General features: G+C 34.8%; 3 protein-coding genes and 1 long non-coding RNA gene across 11 annotated transcripts; 2 read left to right on the top strand and 2 right to left on the bottom strand.

Moving 5' to 3' along the window:
- Positions 1-21: 21 nt before the first annotated feature.
- On the bottom strand, positions 22-18,175 carry LOC105954292 (ABC transporter G family member 12). The gene is given in 12 exon segments (XM_088827286.1): positions 22-548; positions 635-742; positions 842-1,114; positions 16,160-16,444; positions 16,598-16,675; positions 16,677-16,733; positions 16,810-16,932; positions 17,029-17,249; positions 17,252-17,303; positions 17,306-17,511; positions 17,820-18,064; positions 18,066-18,175. Coding segments are annotated over 12 exon segments (2,115 nt in total). The 3' UTR covers positions 22-191.
- On the top strand, positions 7,783-15,209 carry LOC105976990 (uncharacterized). Of its 2 annotated transcripts, XM_013002255.2 has the most exons (3): positions 7,783-9,580; positions 9,693-10,023; positions 10,128-10,203. In XM_013002255.2, the coding sequence occupies exons 1-2, from the start codon at positions 7,783-7,785 to the stop codon at positions 9,728-9,730; spliced, it is 1,836 nt and encodes a 611-aa protein (XP_012857709.2). In that variant the 3' UTR covers positions 9,731-10,023; positions 10,128-10,203. The 2 variants fall into 2 exon arrangements, with proteins under 2 accessions (XP_012857709.2, XP_088682899.1); XM_088826773.1 differs by lacking the exons at positions 9,693-10,023; positions 10,128-10,203 and adding an exon at positions 15,152-15,209 and having other exon boundaries at positions 7,783-9,641.
- Positions 9,408-15,842, bottom strand: LOC148766418 (uncharacterized). The gene is made up of 2 exons (XR_016034860.1): positions 15,152-15,842; positions 9,408-9,641 (listed from the first exon to the last, which is right to left on the bottom strand). It is a non-coding gene; the product is annotated as an uncharacterized LOC148766418 (long non-coding RNA).
- LOC148766419 (E3 ubiquitin ligase BIG BROTHER-related-like) lies at positions 9,705-11,754 on the top strand. 7 transcript variants are annotated; one of them, XM_088826781.1, is made up of 7 exons: positions 9,717-10,023; positions 10,128-10,155; positions 10,207-10,276; positions 10,801-10,842; positions 10,923-11,044; positions 11,134-11,242; positions 11,507-11,754. In XM_088826781.1, exons 1-7 carry the CDS (start codon positions 9,717-9,719, stop codon positions 11,552-11,554), a joined length of 726 nt encoding a protein of 241 aa, XP_088682907.1. In that variant the 3' UTR covers positions 11,555-11,754. The 7 variants fall into 7 exon arrangements, with proteins under 7 accessions (XP_088682902.1, XP_088682907.1, XP_088682904.1 ...); XM_088826778.1 differs by having other exon boundaries at positions 10,189-10,276; XM_088826783.1 differs by having other exon boundaries at positions 10,128-10,158; positions 10,213-10,276.
- Positions 18,176-19,181: the final 1,006 nt, after the last annotated feature.

Here is a 19,181-nt window from a genome sequence, read left to right as displayed (position 1 = left end):
TGATATTGTATCTAATGACATTACTAATGTATAGATCACCCGTATTCGTACGATGTAATAGAATGTCACTTTGAAACCGAGAATCGAGGTTGGTACAAATCACTACAGTTCCATATAAGTATTTCATAGCAGGTAACAATGTGATAATAGTATAATCGAAAATAAACCCCCATGTAAAAGCCTCAATAGTTTCAGTTTAACGGAGAGTTTAGCCCCTCTTGAGAAGACAACGAATGGACAGTATAATGTCGCTTCGAAGAAAAAGGCAGCGTCTTTCGGAAAGAAGGCCTCTGCTTAAGATTGTGAAGAGTTCTCTTTGCGTAATAAGTTTTGAATATCGGCATAGCCCTCTCCTTCAACTTGAGAATGAAAAAGAAGAGCAATCTGTAAGCTACGAGAATGGCTGCAACTGCTGCCAGGTCCCACCATTTCGAGTGATCAAGTGTTATGCCTATCATTGAGGTTAGTACTTCTTCCCCTTTCAGTTTTGGTTGGTCGGGATAGAGCGAATCGAACTCGATCCCAATCATGTCGTTTTTGTAGGCTCCCTATATGTAACAAATCCAGTGAAAAAAAAAAACAAGGGAAGTAAAAGATTTAGTATGTTATATTTACGACTGATTAAACTATTTACCTGTAAAGCCCATGACATGTAGTTGATATAGGAAACGGGATATGTCCAAAATATCATCGGAAGTTCGGGAAGGAGCCGGAAGAAACCTGCTGTAGCCATCATTATACCCTGCATTAACATGTAACGGTTAGTTTATAGAGAGAGAGAGAGAGAGAGAGAGAGAGAGAGAAGAATAAGGAAAAAAAAAAAAAAGGAAAGAGGACTTACGATTAGACCAGCTCCGAGTATGACCCCCATCATGAAGTTGGGGACAACTGCAGCCACAACCATCATGCAGCTCTCGATTACAGCTATAGAGAGTAAAAGGTCGAGTGCTGCATACACGAAATGAAATATTCCAGGGTGAAACTTCACCATGAAATAAGTGATGGATGCTGAACTAAGCGATATTGCAATCAAGAACGGAAACGAAGAGAGGAAATTCGAAAGAATGAACACTCCGACTCCGTAATGTCCGTTGAGCCTTTCCTTGTAAAATACCTGTTTATTAGAAACAGAGAAAAAAAAACTTATATGTTTCTTCTCCGAAGATGATATTATTTGAATGGTAAGTGGGACCGTTTTTTTTTTTTTACCTTCATTTCTTCGATGAATGATGGGAAGCCTCCGATTGTCATGAATGTCATAAAGCTGGATATAAATCCACCGCAGGCTCCCCTTGCTAGAATTGCGTGATAATTGGATCCTACGTTGTGAAAAACGGAACCGACACAGATGGATACTGTAATGAACACTATGATTCTTAGCCAGTAATACCCGAAATCTCGGGACATGTTTGTGAACGATCGCTTTGTGAGTGTGGAAAGTTGCTTAAACCATGTCGCCTGGTAGTATCATACGGTATTCATAATAGTATACTACTGTATTACAATGGTTTAAGACTTCACCGAAGTTACCGAGCCATTACATCGTAAACACGACATTAATTAAACATATCAAATCTTGTGGTTTGGAAAATAACAACCATCGGAATCATTTGAATTCATTGAGTTTATGTCCTCGTCGCTATCATCAGGAATGCATTCGACTTCTTCTTCGAACAACTGCACAAAGCCTGCATTCAATGCCTCACTTCTAGTGGCATCAACGGCTCCAACTAGTTCACCCCCACCCCCTGTTCCATCATCATCAGAAATAACAACTTCAGCGTCATATGAACCTAAAATCATGAAACGAACTTAAAAATGCTGAATACTAAAAATGATTAAATAGACTGCAAATACATTTGAATGACAATAAATTAACATCAACAAAAATAAACTTGAAAATGCATAATCCATACAATCAGTTAAAAAAGACTACGGAAATGTATTTCAATGTACTACCGAGCACACTAAAATAAACTGTTATAAACAAATAAACCAACTATCACTCGATGCGTAAACCAACTACGATTCTCATATAAAACAACTCTGGTCCGACTGCGTGAACCATCCTCTGCCACCTCTGTGAATCCTCTTCCAAACAAACATCATCAGCCAAAATAAGGATGTATATGTGACGACGTAATTTTTTTAAGAAACGATCTACTTTACTACCAATATAATCAACGTATCAACACAAATCTTAAAATGTCTACCCACCATAACACAACAACCCCCGCACAAATACAACGAAAATAAAAACGAAAAAAAAAGTTCATACCCGCTTAACGACGGACAACGATGAACGCTCAGATCCGAACCTACCTCCACACCGGTGAAAACTTCTTCAAAGCCGATGGAAACGATGAATGGATGGAGAAATTCTTCAAAACCGATTGTACGCGTTGTGATAATAACGACACCGCCAATATACTCACGTAATTTCATACCGTGATTTTAGGCAACGTATCAGCAATCTCATATCACGTAATTAAGGAAATAAATGCCGTTCAAAAATAAATCAGGGGTATTAAAGGGAAGTTAAATAATATATTGTGCTAAGTTGGCATATTTGGGTGTATATCAAAAATGGAAAAATTAATTGGATCTACCTCATTAGAAAATATGAACAAGGGGTTATCCCTAATAAACCCCCAAAACAAAATGGTTTGGAGGTGCATTTAATTAATTGATTATGGTGCATTTATATATTATGGTTTTATTATGACCAAAATATATTTCAAATCTTCTCTACTTAAAGATTCGTGTTCGTACAAGCTTGTCTAAGTATTTCTTTACTCCATTTTTTTATTTTTATTTTTTATTTATTAATTTTTTTTAGCTCGTACGTGATTAATTGCCTATTAACGTTTACGTGTTTCGTATGGTTTGATAACTAACTGTAGTATTCGTATTTCGTGTGGTTTGTTCACTGCTACATAAACTCACAGCTGTGCACAGTGCACCTATATATTTATGATTAATAAGTAAGTGAAAATTAGGGGCGTAATCTATATAATATCTAAAGGGAGAATACACAATTGAAGTTTTGACATTTTCAATTTTGATCCCAAATCTTTTCATCTCTTTTATTTGTGAACTTCTTTCCTTAATTAGTCCTTATTACATTTTGTCTTATTTATTATTTAACTTATTTCAAAAAAATGACTTCTTTATTACATTTATGTTAATTAGAAAATAAATTTTATATTGATATTTAGTAAGGAAATTTCGAATTTCCTTTGATTTGGCCAATCATATCTTTTATTTTTTTCTTACAGATTTGAATATCAACGTTTATGTTAATTATATCATAAATGGTTATTTCCTTATTTATACATATTTAACTTAATTATCATACTCAATACAAGTATAAAACCACATTTCTCATCCAACATCAAAGCAAAATTGTCCACCCGTTTTTATCTTCATCTTCACCTCACTCCGACGCCAGAAGCAAGAAATGAAAGAAGAAAAAACTTGGGTGATGATATTTTGTTACTGTTATTTTTTCCGTTTTTATTATTATAATTTTTATACAATTTTATTTCAATGATGCTTTATCATTTTTATTTACTTATTTATTTCTATTGCTTTCAAAAGATATTTTAAATTACCATTCTATTTTATTTCATTTTTTTTAATATATCCATTCAAATCTTTATACATTTTTTTAATGAGTTTGAATTATTCTTTTTTTATATTATGTTATTTTAGTTTTGGTTTTATTTTCATATTTTAAACAACTCCCAATGTTAAATGCTATTTATTTACATATAGTTTTATTTCAATAATTTTGTAGCATTTTATTATTGTTTTCCATCATTTTCAATATAAAATTCGATTCACTATTCATTTTTATTTCTATTTTTTAATAATTCCATTCAAAAGTTTGTTCAAATGTTTAACGACTTTGAATCATATTTAATATATTTATATAAAATTTGAAATCCATTCTTTATTTTTTTTTTAATTTTTTTTTTATTTTCTAAATATTTCATGATTTTATGGTATTCATGTATATTTTACATAGTAGCAATAAGTAGACTAATATACCGTATTTTAAACCAGATTTATTTCCTTGGTGACTTCTTTCCTCGGTTACTGTTTATATCAATGGATTTCACAATGATTTATTTAAAAAAAGTATTTTACCTGTTTTTCAATATTTTCATGAAATTAGATATTATAAAATTCAAAAACAATGATATTAATAATTTATTTGAGTAATTTTCTTACCTCTTTCGCACACCCTGCACACATATAAAACCTCATTTTATATATATTTTACTACTTGATTTTCATCAATATTCGTTTAAACAAACTACATACTAAAAATTGAAATTAAAATTGCAATTGATTTTCATACATCCAAAAATGGAAATTTCTTGAAAAGGATAATTCTTGCATTCGATCCGACTTTCAGCTTTGAATTGGACAATTAATTACATATCTACATATTTATAATTAACCATTTATTCATAACAAATAATAAATAAATTATTTATTTATTAATTTGTTCCTATCGAAATATTTAAAATAGTTTAATTAGACTTAATTTGGATACAACCACCACTCAGCTTAGGTTAATCTTTTGAATTTTCTAAACTGATAAATACATATAAAACAAATAACTACATTATTTATTTCAATTGAATTATTCAAATTTAAGTCTAATTTTTTTTTTTTGAGTAAAAAATTAAGTATAATTAAGACTTACTTTGGATTTACTTATTAGAAAACCACCAATCAAATGTGGTCAATATTTAACATATAAGTTTGTTTATAAAAATATAAATTTTACACCGTATGTTTCATTCATTCAATGACAATCCCATTAATTACGTATTTCCATTTTTAACTTATTTGTTCCTTTTTTATTTATACACATACAATTTAGCATTCACATGATGAGTATTAAGATTATCATTAGCATCACCATTAGTATTAATATTGGCATTAACATTAGCATTAACATCAATATTATCATCAACATTAGCATTAGCCTTAGTATTAGCATTACTATTTTAGAATTAGTATTAGGATTATAATTATGATAAGGATTAGAATTAGTATTAATAATTAGGATTATGTTTAGTCTTAGGATTAATATTAGTTCCGTATTAGCATTAGCATTAAGATTGGTATTAACATTAGTATTATAATTAGGAGTAGCATTAATATTAATAATAATATTAGAATTCACATTAATATATTAGGATTAGCATTAATATATTAGGATTAGTATATTATTATTAGTTTAGTATTAGTATTAATTTTACTCTGACTATAGTATTAGTATTAGTATTAGTATTAGTATTAGTATTAGTATTAGCATTAGTATTAGTATTAGTATTAGTATTAGTATTAATATTAGTATTAGTATTAACAAGGCCGGTTTTGGGGAGGCGAAGTAGGCGGTCGCCTAGGGCCCCCGAATTTCTAAGAAATTTTAGGGCCCCCAAATTATTTTACTTACATTTTATATATGAATACTTATTTTTTAAAATTTATTATATATAATATTTTGGAACATCAACTCTAAAATAAATTTAATATAAATGATCAATAGATATTTTTTTCAATTTTCTTAACCTTGGGGCCCCTAAATATTAAATTTATAATATCTTAATTATTTATTTTTGTACCTAAAGTAAGAATCATTATTCATTACGCAGCTATTTAAGTTTTATAAATATTTATAAAGTTTATTTGCTATAAAGATTATACGTCACGGGAGGACGAAGTGAACCAGCAAATCATCATGTTAATTTTGATTTTTTTTCCATATTTGAAGTTATTTTATGTTCATACATTTCAAAAAATGTTTCGGGGCACAACCCTCGAACCCCCGTAATCTTTTATTTCATATTATTAGAAAATATTATTTTTATGTTTTTAGTATATTTAATTTTGAACACCCTTTAATAAAATTGATTGTCAAATAGGGGCCCCAATTTTAAGTTGTTTTTTATATCTCGCCTAGGACCCCTGAATTCTCAGGAACGGCCCTGAGTATTAACATTAGTATTAGTATTTGTATTAGTATTAGTATTATGATTATTTCTACTAGGATTTGGATTGGATTACGATTATGATTATTATTATGATTATGATTATTATTATTATTATTATTATTATTATTAGAATTAGAATTAGCACTGACATTAGAATTATAATTAGAATTAGCATTAGAATTAATATTTGAATTAACATTATGATAATGCGTAAGATTATGATTATGATTAATATTAGCACTAGCATTAGGACTAGGATTAGTAGCATTAGTTTAGGACTAACATTAGTACTAGCAATAGCAGTAGAATTAGAATTACGATTATCATTAGCATTAGTATATTATGATTAACATTAGCATTAGCATATAAGTATTAGTTTAGTATTATGATGAGCATTAACATTATTATTAGCATATTAGTATGAATATTAGTATTGCGATATATTAGCATTATGATTATTAATATTACTAGCATTATAATTAGAATTATTATTAGAATTAGGATTAACATTACCATTAGCAGTAGCATATTAAGAATAGTATTAAAATTAGTGTTAGCAATAGCATATTTGCATTTCTATAAGGATTAGAATTATGATTCGTATTATTAGGATTAAGATTACAATTAGAATTAGATATTATTATTAGAATTAAGATTAACATTAATATTAGTATTGGGATTATGATTATAATTTTGATTAGAATAATGATTGGGTGTAGTATTAGGATTAGGATTATGGTTAGGGATTAGTGGTAACGTTATGATTAAGATTAGCATTAGGATTACTAATAGTAATAGTATTATTATCAGATTAGTATTAGTATTGCTATATTAGTATTAGTATTATCAATGGTAATGGTAATGATAATGATAATGGTTACGGTAGTTGTAATGGAAATGATTGGTATTGGTATGAGTATCGGTATTTGTGTTGGTATTGATTGGTATTGGTAATGGTAATGATAATGGTAATAGTAATGTAACGGTAATGGTAACGATGTACTCGCCTTTTGTATACGAAAATTAAACCTTCGGTATTTATTTTTTTTCACTTATTTTGGCTTAATTTGTTATCTACATAAAATATTTTTTTTTAACTTTGTATTGCACATTGATCTTACTATTCCGAGAGCTTTTTAAAATTAAATATTTATTTTTATGATAAATTCCTCGTGCAACGCACGGGTGAAGTACTAGTATCTATAAATAAACAATTAGTGACAAATATAAATTATATTTTTTGCGCCTCAAGTTTATCTTGATTCCTCATTTAGTCCCTTATTTTCACAAAAAAATAGATTTAATCCCTCGTGTTTCAATAATTTCACATTTTTTGTTATCTCCGTCAATTTTCCATTAGCACTAGCTGAATCAAGCATGTGTCGTCCATCACTCTCTTAACATACGGACCAACGGTAAAATTAAGTACATGATCAAAAGTGTCAAATTGTTGAAAAATAAGGGACCGAATGTGAATTTTATAAACATTGGGAGCCAAATGTGAAATCTGTACAAACTTGAGGGACCAAAACTGTTGTTTTACCCCTTTGTAAGAAACAGCCCAATTAACAATTACATAAAATAAAATCAGCAAAACAAAAGCCCAATAAATGGCCCATTTTTCTTCATCTTCTTCACCTACTACCCACCCGTGAGTTGCAGAACTGCGGGCCTGCGGCCAGCAACCAAATCTTCAACCTCATAAATCCTCTCCGATCAGTACTTCAACCACTACTTTCCTCTCTCTTCCTATTTTAATGGGTACCCAATGGCTTTTCATTTAAGAAATTCAAGAAAATCGCCGCTCTCCGCATCCACACAGATCCACAACTTCCTCGCCGGAGATGGCGGCCGACCGTCACTCATCGCCGCCGGGTTACACTCTCCCGTCCACGGAAAAGACACGCCGTTACGAGGGCGAGGAGTTCAAGGAGAGCAAGTTGACGGTAGCTCTCTGCCCGTGTATTTTCTGCTTAATTCTTTTACTCGTAGCAGCATCAATCGTACTCGTTGTCAAATTCCGTCTGTACTGCCATACCCCTCTTCACTCTCTCCTATTCAAAAAAGCTTGCCGTTAGTATCTTCGTTGTATCGATCGAATAAAAGTAGGCACTTCTGTAGCGATGTCAATTCGATGCATACCGATTCCGAATTCGAGAGCTACATCGAAAATGAATCAGCTTCTGCCGAATTGGAGGCCGATTCGAAGGAGGTGGAAAGAGTATGCAAGGTGATCGACGAAATGTTTGCTCTAGATAGGAACATGGAGGCCGTTTTAGACGAATGTGGGATCAATCTGAATCATAAACTGGTGTTGTGTGTGCTGCAGAGATTCAATCATGCTCGAAAACCCGCATTTCGGTTCTTCCATTGGGCTGCAGATAGGCCTGGATTCTCTCACGATTCGACCACTTACAATGCAATGATGAACATTCTTGGAAAGACCAGACAATTCGAGACATTGGTTTCTCTCCTCGAAGAAATGGGAGAGAAGGGTTTGCTCACGATGGAGACCTTCACCATCTGCATCAAAGTCTTCGCCGCTGCTAAGGAGAGGAAAAAGGCAGTTGCCATTGTCGATTCGATGAAGAAATATAATTTCAAAGTCGGAATAGAGACCGTTAATTCTTTGCTCGATGCATTGGGTAGGGCCAAGCTTGCAAAAGAAGCTCAAACGTTGTTCGAGAAATTGGAGCACAAATGTGCCCCGAATCTAAAAACATACACAATCTTGATCAACGGTTGGTGCACGGTCAAGAATTTAATGGAAGCCGCTAGAATGTGGAATGAAATGATCGATAAAGGGTTTAAACCCGATATCGTAGCCCACAATATAATGCTCGAAGGGCTTTTGAGTAGCCATAAAAGATCCGATGCAATCAAGTTGTTCGAGGTAATGAAATGTAAGGGCCCACTTCCCAATGTTAGGAGTTATTCTGTATTAATCAAGAATCTATGCAAACACGGCCACTTAAAAGAAGCTATAGACTATTTTGACGAGATGGTCAATTCTGGATGCGGGCCCGATGCTGCGGTGTACACATGTTTAATGACAGGTTTTGCGAATCAAAAGAAGATGGATATAGTTTATCGGTTATTAAGCGAGATGAAGGAGAAAAATTGCCAGCCCGATGGCCGATTGTACAATGCATTGATCAAGATGATGGTGAACAGAAGAATGCCCGACGAAGCGGTGAAGATATACAAGAAGATGGTGCAGAGTGGAGTCGGAGCTTCGGTCCACACTTACAACATGATCATGAAATCGTACTTTGTCGCAAGAGATTGCGAAATGGGGCTTGCGGTTTGGGAGGAGATGAAGAGGAGAGGGTTCTGTCCGGACGAGAACTCGTACACGGTTCTCGTGGGAGGGCTTGTAAGGCAGGGGAGATTGAATGAGAGTTGTGGGTATTTGGAAGAGATGATTGATAAGGGGATGCGGGCCCCACGGATCGATTATAAGAAGTTTTCGGCTGGTTTTTATTGGAGTGGTGGAAGGAATTGTTTGGAGGATTTGGCTGAGAAGATGAAATTGTCTGGTAATTCTGAGGCGGCTAATTTGTCTGGTAAATTGTCTGTTAACTCAAAGAATTACAAAATTCATGTTTTGAGTTTTACCAAATTCAGCTTATTTATTGTTGTTGATAAATTTAATTTAATATATGTTTTTTGGAACAGGAAAGAGCTTATATGATGTTGAGAATGGATATGGGTGAAGGCAGTGATTACGGAAGTTGGGAAGCTGAGAGCTACGAGGATGAGGATGAGGTTGATGCATATGATGACGCCAGTGAAGAGGATTATGATGGTTCTGATGTCGAGGTGGATGATGAAGCAGAAGATGCTTTTGATGTGCATGCCCGTGCTGCAGGAGTAGAAAGTGATAGTCAAAACGACGAAGTAGATCCATCTGCTTTTTCGAGTGACGAGGCATATGCTAGAGCCTTGCAGGATGCTGAAGAACGGGAAATGGCAGCTAGATTGTTAGCCCTAGCTGGAATAAATGATAGTGAGTCTGAATTGACCATAATTTAGTTCTTTGCTTTGTTTATTGTCCTTTGGACAATGTATGAGAACTATGTGATATTGAAATGCCGTTTAACGATTCTGTAGTGGTTGTTGGGGAGGATGATGAAGAAGAAGAAGATGATGATGATGATGATGATGATGATGATGATGATGATGATGATGATGATGATGATGATGATGATGATGATGGTGAATATGATGAAGATGAAGAGGAGCATGGTAGTAATGCTCAGGTATGTCTGACGTGATTTGGTTTTTATCTCGTCTGTGCATATGTCATGAAGCTAATATATGTCCTTATTACTAAACAACATCATTTTCGCTCTGACACTGTAGTGTTTGACATATCTTTCTGGTTTTGGTCCTGTAATTTTTTATAGTGCCGTACACATTTAAATGATTCTGGAAGTTGTTGTTTGCTTATTCCTGGCATTCCTGCCAATATATATTTACTCTAATTTAGGCCATAAACAAATATAACTTGGCAAAACCCGTTGTAGCACCGCCATAATGTTGTTTTTAGTGAGGAGACGCTTAAGCTTCATCAATGTCATATGGCTTGTACAACATGTTTGCTCCAAGATTTAGATGTATTATTAATGTATGTAAACTATTGAAATCTAAACATGTCTGAGATGGTGTTAATAAGAGTGTGCCAAAGGAATGATTATCGGTATATTCTTGTATGACCTTACATTTTAATTGTCTGTATTTCCTCACTCCCGTTTGCTGAGATTCATGTATTTTTTAATATTAGGATGCATGGGAGGAGGTTGATCCCGATGAACTGTCATATGAGGTAAAATAGTGATTGCACAGTACTTCCATCTTCTCTTGGGGTTTGTTTTCAATTTGATAATAGTTGATTTACTCTTACAGGAGTTGATTGCACTGGGCGATGTCATTGGAACAGAGAGTCGGGGTCTTTCTGCTGATGCAATTGCTTCATTGCCGTCCGTAAACTATAACTCAAAAGGCACTCATGAAGGAAACGGTGATTCGTAAGTGAACGAGGCCCTCTACTTGTGCCGAAACAATATTACGTCTTCCGTTTAAGGAATGCTGACAATTTTTTATCCTTCTCCCTCAGCTGTGTTATATGCAGGTTGGACTATGAGGATGACGATAACTTGACTGTTCTCTCTTGCAAACATTTATACCATCCCGAGTGTATTAGCAATTGGTTAAACATAAACAAGGTAAATTTTTCGACAAATGAAAGTTTCTTAGACTTATGCTTCTTCTTTCAATTCTGGTTATCACAAACTTGACATTAATCACATGAAGAACAACCATAAATTTATATCCAGGGATGGAAATGGTTTTTGGGTTCTGGGTTTTCGGGTTTGCCAAACTATTAATATTTAATTATTATGTTTTGCTCTTTCGAAGATTTGTTTACATGCATTGAATGTTTGAGAAAGAGGAAAATATTTAATGACATGACTCGGCAAATCGTGTAGGTTTGTCCTGTATGCAGTGCTGAAGTCTCGATTCCGGGGAAAAGCTAGCAGATTATCATCGAATATATTTTGCACAAAGATGGGAGCGGCCAATAATTCGATTACTTGCACTGTTGTTTGGCTCCTATAATTAAAAACCTAGACATATAAAAAAAAGAATGTACTGATGAGCTTTCTGCCAATGGAACCTTTCCTTGTTCTATCTGAATTATTTTGGTCTTATTGAATTGTTTGTTCCCATATTTTAATTTGTTTATTGCATTTAGTATCCTCGTTTACTCATTTTGACACGGATAAACTCCATTTTCCAAAAAGTTGGAAATGGGAACTTGGCGAAATGCGTAAATAATAAAAATATAGGGGTATATTCATAATTATTAAAAAATATTAGGGTAAATTTTTGGCTTGTATATATCAGATTGTGGTGCATCATAAATTGCATTTTTACACAAAATGAGTACAAACTAAAGTATATTCTACGAAATGTAGATGATTATGTTGAATTTGACACCATAAAAGTGGAGGTGTAACAAAAAATCATAGTTAATGGGTAGATGTAATTATCCAAACAAGAGAAGTTTTTCGTACATTGACCATGCCTCAGGGGTTGTTGTAATTTATCCAAAATATTATAACGGTTATCTTATTTATTGTCAATTACATATTTGTATCTACAAATTATAAATAACATACAAATTCCATCGTCAATTACATATTTGTATTTACAAATTATAAATAACATACAAATTCCAATTCAAATTATCATTCCACAAATTACGTTTGGAGCGTATAAATTTTGCGTGGAAACACGTTTCAGCTTTTCATTATTACCAGAAACGACCTGAATTTCTCAGATATTTACGGAAATGTCCCCCAAACGTTTCGGACTTGTGTCGTGGAGTTTCGATTTCAGAAACGTTTCTGAAACATGGAAACCCGTGTGGGTAGAAGTTTCCGTGCATCATAAATAGCAATTCTTTTTATTTATTTATTTTTCTTATATACAACTTGTTTGAGAATTATAATTTATACCAATAGCAAAATTATGGGTTTTTGGCACTCTGCACCCTTATCTTACACCATTTTGACACTATTGCACCCTTAAATTACAAAATTGGCAGACTGCACCCTTTAAACATAAATTGTTTGACAATTTGCACCCCAAATCACTTTTGGCTTAAAAAACTTACCTGCAACTTGATGGAAACATGGAAGATGGGCAAATTCATAATTTTCTTATTATCTATCATCTTCCCTCAATTCTTACTCACCGTTCCACCATTTTTATCTTTCGTCCATTCAATCAAAAAATCCTATAATCTTTTTAGCCATTTCTTTCAATGGTAAAATCGGTATAAACACTAAACAATAATAGTAAATCACTTTTTTTTTTCTTTTGAGTATGAAAAATAATGTAACTGGAAATTTTAGGCCGAACCCTCAATTTTTTTTTGAATAGTCAAATGACAAAATAAGGCTACTGAGAAGTTTATTTCGTGGTAGAAATGTGGTGCCTATTAGTTTCATGATGGGAAGATTTTTGTGCCTCCATTGAATAGTTTGGATCTGCAAAATTAATAAAAAAAAATAGCGTTACCATGGAATAAAACTTGATTTTTTCAAGGTGTTTTATCGGACTCTTGTCTATATATTCTGACCATTCTTGAGTTTTAGTTCAGAATTTACATATTATGGCAAATAGAAACGGCTAAGAAGAATTTATGATTTTTTGATTAATATGACGAAATATAAAAATGGTGGAACAATGACTAAGAATTGGGGGAATATGATAGATAATTAGAGAATTGCGAATTTGCCCATCTTTCAGGTTTTCAACAAGTTGTAGATAATTTTTCTATGCCAGAAGTGATTTGGGGTGCAAAGTGCCAAACAATTTATGTTTAAACAGTGCAATATGCCAATTTTGCAATTTAAGGGTGCAAAGTGTCAAAAGGGTGTAATATAAGGGTGCAAAGTGCAAACAACCCCAAAATTGAGGACTGAAAATTTTGCATTTCAGCTTCGTCTCCAAAATTCAGGTTCAAAACCCCCAAACCCCCGGGAGAGAACTTTATCTCTTCTTCCAAAAATCAAAGCACAAATGTGGTGAATGGTGATATACTGATATGTATTCTACTCTCTCTTCTCCCCTTCTAAACCCTCTCCTCTTCAACTTCCCACTTCGCTACTCCGCCAAACCCTACCCCAGAATCACCACCACCACCGCCCCATTCACCGGAAATTCCATTTTCCTTTTCAAATCATTCTCACCCCTTCATCCACTCCGAGCTCCGGCGGTCGCCGTACGGTCTTCTGTTAATGACGATAAGGTGAACGAAATACGACCCGTAATCCTATCCGACAACCCCAAACGCTGCGGCGAAGAAAACAATGCACTCGCGATTGCCAAGCCGGTTGCATACGCATTGCTCTGCATCGTGTTCGGATTTTGCTTTCCGTTCTTCGGGTTCCGGAGACCCGCTTTGGCTGCCGCCGCGGCCGCCCCTCCTGCGGCCGCGAGCAGATTAGTTGTAACCGAGGAGAATGGGCACGAGTACTCGAGTTGTACCAGAAGGTTGTTGACGGTTGTCTCGAAGCTGCTTAAGATAATCGAGGCTGCTAAAATTGAGGGGAAAACGACTAAGGGGGCATTACAAGAAGAGATAATGAATGGTCTTTACGCTGAGTTGAGGGTTTTGAATGGAGAGAAAGAGACGCTGATGAACCGCTCGGAGGAAATCGTGGACAAAGTATTTAAGTCGAAGAGGGAGGAGGAGAATTTGGCGAAGAAAGTGAAAGGTGGTGTTGCTAAGGGAGGGAAGGAAGAGTTTGGAGAATGAATATAACGAAATATGGGGGAGGATTGGGGAAATTGAAGATTTGATTGAGAGGAAAGAAACTATGGCATTGAGCATTGGTGTGAGGGAGCTTTTGTTTATTGAGAGAGAGTGTGAGGCGTTGGCCGAGAGCTTCCTTAAGGAAATGAGGAGGAGCAAGACTGAAAGGTAGTAAACGAACCCCCTAATTGTAATTTTGAAATGATTTAGATGCTTACAAGTTACAAACAACCTGAGATGAATTTCTCGTAAGAAGAATGGACTTGAACATGAAATGTGGTTTCCTTTTCCTTTTATGTTTGATAGAAGTCTCAGGACGGTGAAATACAAACTGGTGATGTTAGTGTTATAGCCTGCCTATAGGCACAGATTTCAAGTTTTCCCCGATCTATCTTTTCTTCTTCTGTTGTATCTCAGACTCTCAGTGAGACTCTCAGTGTTAAGCTTATAACTCATTAGTACTCTATCTTTTTTATGGTGACCCAGTTCTTATATTCTGCTTTGAATCAATTAGTGCTGTATTTTCGTGATTCGTTTGTATTTTTCTACCATAAGCGGACATTGCAAATTTCATTAATTTGGTGAATAAACTCTCACTGTATGAAAGTTGTTGTGCATATTTTTCTTTGAATATGGTGCAAATGTAGCCAAACGAGTATGGACATGGGGAAAGTATTATTTGAATAACATACTGTTCATGTGAAGACCCGATTAAGTTTTAATTTGCTTCTGCAGATATGCACAAAATTTTCCTCATATGGAAATTATGTTCTGTTCAATAATTCTTGAATTTGGGAAGAAAAGGGACCTCCAGAAATGGTCAAAATCATCGTTTATTAAAACTGAAATGACATTTAACACAAAAAAAATATTTGATTTTGTCTGGCTATTGCATGAGTTTACCGGATTTATTCATGGCCGCGAAAATAATATACATACTAATTAGTTGTTATAATAATAGACATTTGTATTGTTTTGAGTTAGTACTTCTTCCCCTTTCAGTTTTGGTTGGTCGGGATAGAGCGAATCGAACTCGATCCCAATCATGTCGTTTTTGTAGGCTCCCTATATGTAACAAATCCAGTGAAAAAAAAAACAAGGGAAGTAAAAGATTTAGTATGTTATATTTACGACTGATTAAACTATTTACCTGTAAAGCCCATGACATGTAGTTGATATAGGAAACGGGATATGTCCAAAATATCTTAGGAAGTTCGGGAAGGAGCCGGAAGAAACCTGCTGTAGCCATCATTATACCCTGCATTAACATGTAACGGTTAGTTTATAGAGAGAGAGAGAGAGAGAGAGAGAGAGAGAGAGAGAGAGAGAGAGAGAGAGAGAGAGAGAGAGAGAGAGAGAGAGAGAGAGAGAGAGAGAGACATTATACCCTGCATTAACATGTAACGGTTAGTTGAGAGAGAGAGAGAGAGAGAGAGAGAGAGAGAGAGAGAGAGAGAGAGAGAGAGAGAGAGAGAGAGAGAGTAAGGAAAAAAAAAAGGAAAGAGGACTTACGATTAGACCAGCTCCGAGTATGACCCCCATCATGAAGGTCGAGCTCTGCATACACGAAATGAAATATTCCAGAGTGAAACTTCACCATGAAATAAGTGATGGATGCTGAACTAAGCGATATTGCAATCAAGAACGGAAACGAAGAGAGGAAATTCGAAAGAATGAACACTCCGACTCCGTAATATCCGTTGAGCCTTTCCTTGTAAAATACCTGTTTATTAGAAACAGAGAAAAAAAAAATTATATGCTTCTTCTCCGAAGATGATATTATTTGAATGGTAAGTGGGACCGTTTTTTTTTTTACCTTCATTTCTTCGATGAATGATGGGAAGCCTCCGATTGTCATGAATGTCATAAAGCCAGATATAAATCCACCGCAGGCTCCCCTTGCTAGAATTGCGTGATAATTGGATCCTACGTTGTGAAAAACGGAACCGACACAGATGGATACTGTAATGAACACTATGATTCTTAGCCAGTAATACCCGAAATCTCGGGACATGTTTGTGAACGATCGCTTTGTGAGTGTGGAAAGTTGCTTAAACCATGTCGCCTGGCTTCCTCTGGTTTTCTCGAAAACAGGTACGTCCTGCAATATTTTCTCTCTCTCTATCAGATCGAGTTTTTTTGAAAATTTGCACCCCTTATTTGCCGTGTCTGCGTGTGTGTGTGGGTAGTAAGACAGATGTGAATCGTAAATAATCGAAGTAGACAGTGCAAGAAAGTATGTAAAAATGCTCACAGTAGTTGAGAATTCTTTGATTCTAGCTTTAACTCTCGCTGCAAGTTTTGAGTTTCGATATTTCATAAGAAGCCTCGCCTCGTATTTCTGCTGTTGTCAAATTGATTATCTTTCGATCAGAAGCATCATTTATATCCTGTAAGAAGGAACCGAAACATAAATATAACCAACTGAATATAAATAGTTCTACAATCATCCGTTAAATCACTCACTCTCATTCTCTGTGAACCCATCAAAGTGTTATTCACATCATCAAAATCCGAATTCACACATCGTAGAAAATGATCGGAAGGATTCCGCTTACGTGGACAAGGGAATCCCGCCTCAGCAAAAAACTGCAAAAAAAAATTCATCAAATACTCTTTAAATTCAGATTATCTTGCTATATTATATTATATTATGTACATTTGATGTTATTAATTATTATATACCTCTAGTGCAGATTCCACTTCTCCAAAGTAAATCGTTTCGCCATTCGACAGAAGCAAAAGATCGTCGAAGAGGGAAAAGACTTCACTGCTAGGCTGATGAATAGATGAAATAATCGTTCTTCCACTCCGTGCAACGTTCTTAAGTGCTTGGACCACAAAAAAGGCCGAGGCACTATCAAGACCGCTAGTCGGCTCGTCGAGGAATAAAAGACGAGGCTTGTTATGATCTCCAGCGCAATGCTCAGCCTCTTCTTTTCACCGCCGCTTATCCCCCTTTCAAATGCCAGTTCCCGATCAGGTGGTCAGCACATTCTTCGAGGCCCATTTCGGTAATTGTGCTTTCTACTGTTTCGTTTATCTCGTGTTTTGATGTGCTGCTTGGGAGCCTTAAGAAGGCCGAGTATTTGATGGTTTCTCGTACCGTTAGGGTACCCAAGAAGATATCTTCTTGAGTTACATACGCCTGGTAAAGTCGGTCCCGTTAATGTGTTTCGTAATTTTACGTGTTATCCTATCGGACAACATTTATTGTATGTACTATAGTATATATAATCTTGTTCATTGAGAATATAATGGTCCAACACGAAGGAAATGATGTACGTTATTTTAAGGTACAATATTAGTTATGACATCCCATCAAGAAAAAAAAACAATTTAATTATATGAATACATAATTTAAGCTATTAATTAATTATTTGATAATTTTTGTTAATTAAAAATTCTTTGATTAAGTTTTAAAATAATGCTAACTCTCTGAAATCAGAATTCTTTTGTGAAAAATTAAATAAAACCTTTGGCCTGAAGATTTATGCATGCAAAAACGTTCAGGCAACCCCCCATGCACAAAAGCACAGAGAGAGAGAGAGAGAGAGAGAGACCTGCCAAAGAATCAAGGAAAGTGGATTTGCCAGAGCCAGAAGGACCCATAACAGCCATGATCCGACCCGGAAGAGCATAACCGGTCAGCCCATTTACCAACCTTCTAGTATGCCCATTCCCGTTATTCGGCAGCACCGCCGTCCTCCCACGCCAAACACGCGCCTCCACCACCCTCCGCCCCCCATCCCCCGCCGCCCCCATTCTCAATATCTGCTCCACCGCCGCCGCCCCCACCAAGCTCATGAGAAGATGCCATCTCTATCTCCATATTGTCATATATGTATACTCTATATGTACCTCACCAATGTGTGTGTGTATATATATATATATATATATATATATATATATATATGTGTGTGTGTGTATATTAATATTTAATATATATAACTTGTAGAGGAGGAATATTATATATAAATATAAAATAAAATAAATAAAACCCGGAGAGTGAGACGAGACGACCCCTTATTTATACATAAAGAAGATGGAGTATTAATTAATAATGAAGGGGAAGAGAGATAAAGTTAACAAATTTGCAGAGAGAGATAACTGTTGTAATCAGATACGCTTCAATGCTGCCATGAATGGCGTTGCAGTGTGGGGGTTGAGTGTGGGGGTTGAGGGCTATTACCGTCTTTTATACTACCACCCATTACTAACTAGAGGTGGTAAACGAGCGGAGCCGACTCGTGAGCTCGACGAGGCGGCTCGTGAAAAGCTCGAACTCGGACTCGAGGTTTTCGAGCTCGAGCTTGAGCTTTCTGACGAGCCGAGCTCGAGCCAGATTTTAGTTGTTCATCAGCTCGCGAGCCGGCTCGCTAGCCGAATTTATTATTATTTTTTTATTTTTTTTATTTTTTATATTTTTTATATGTTATTTTTATTTAAATAATGTATAATAATATAAAATATTATAGAAATAAATACAAATATTAAAAAAAATATATAATCACAGTTTAGGTTTTATTTTGTATTTTTTTTAAATAATTTTTAATATTAAAATAATAATTAAAAAATAATTAAAAAATATTTAAAAAAAAATAAAAAGATTGGGCTCGAGCTCGACAAAATTAACACGAGCTCGAGCTTGAGCCAAAAAAAGAAGAACTCGACGAGCTCGAGCTCGACAAAATAGACTCGAGCTCGAGCTCGAGCCAGCCAAAAGAGACGAGCTCGGCTCGTTCACACCCCTATTACTAACAATGTCAAATTTCACACACAACTAAATATATATAATTTTTTTTTTTACCAACCTTTATTAGAAGAGTTGGTACCTG

The sequence above is a fragment of the Erythranthe guttata genome, chromosome 12 (assembly GCF_056151865.1).
Source record: "Erythranthe guttata isolate IM_541 chromosome 12, IM_541, whole genome shotgun sequence".
Lineage (NCBI taxonomy): Eukaryota > Viridiplantae > Streptophyta > Magnoliopsida > Lamiales > Phrymaceae > Erythranthe > Erythranthe guttata.
The sequence above is the reverse complement of the archived record's forward strand: the minus strand, read 5'-3'. Positions and strand labels throughout refer to the sequence as shown.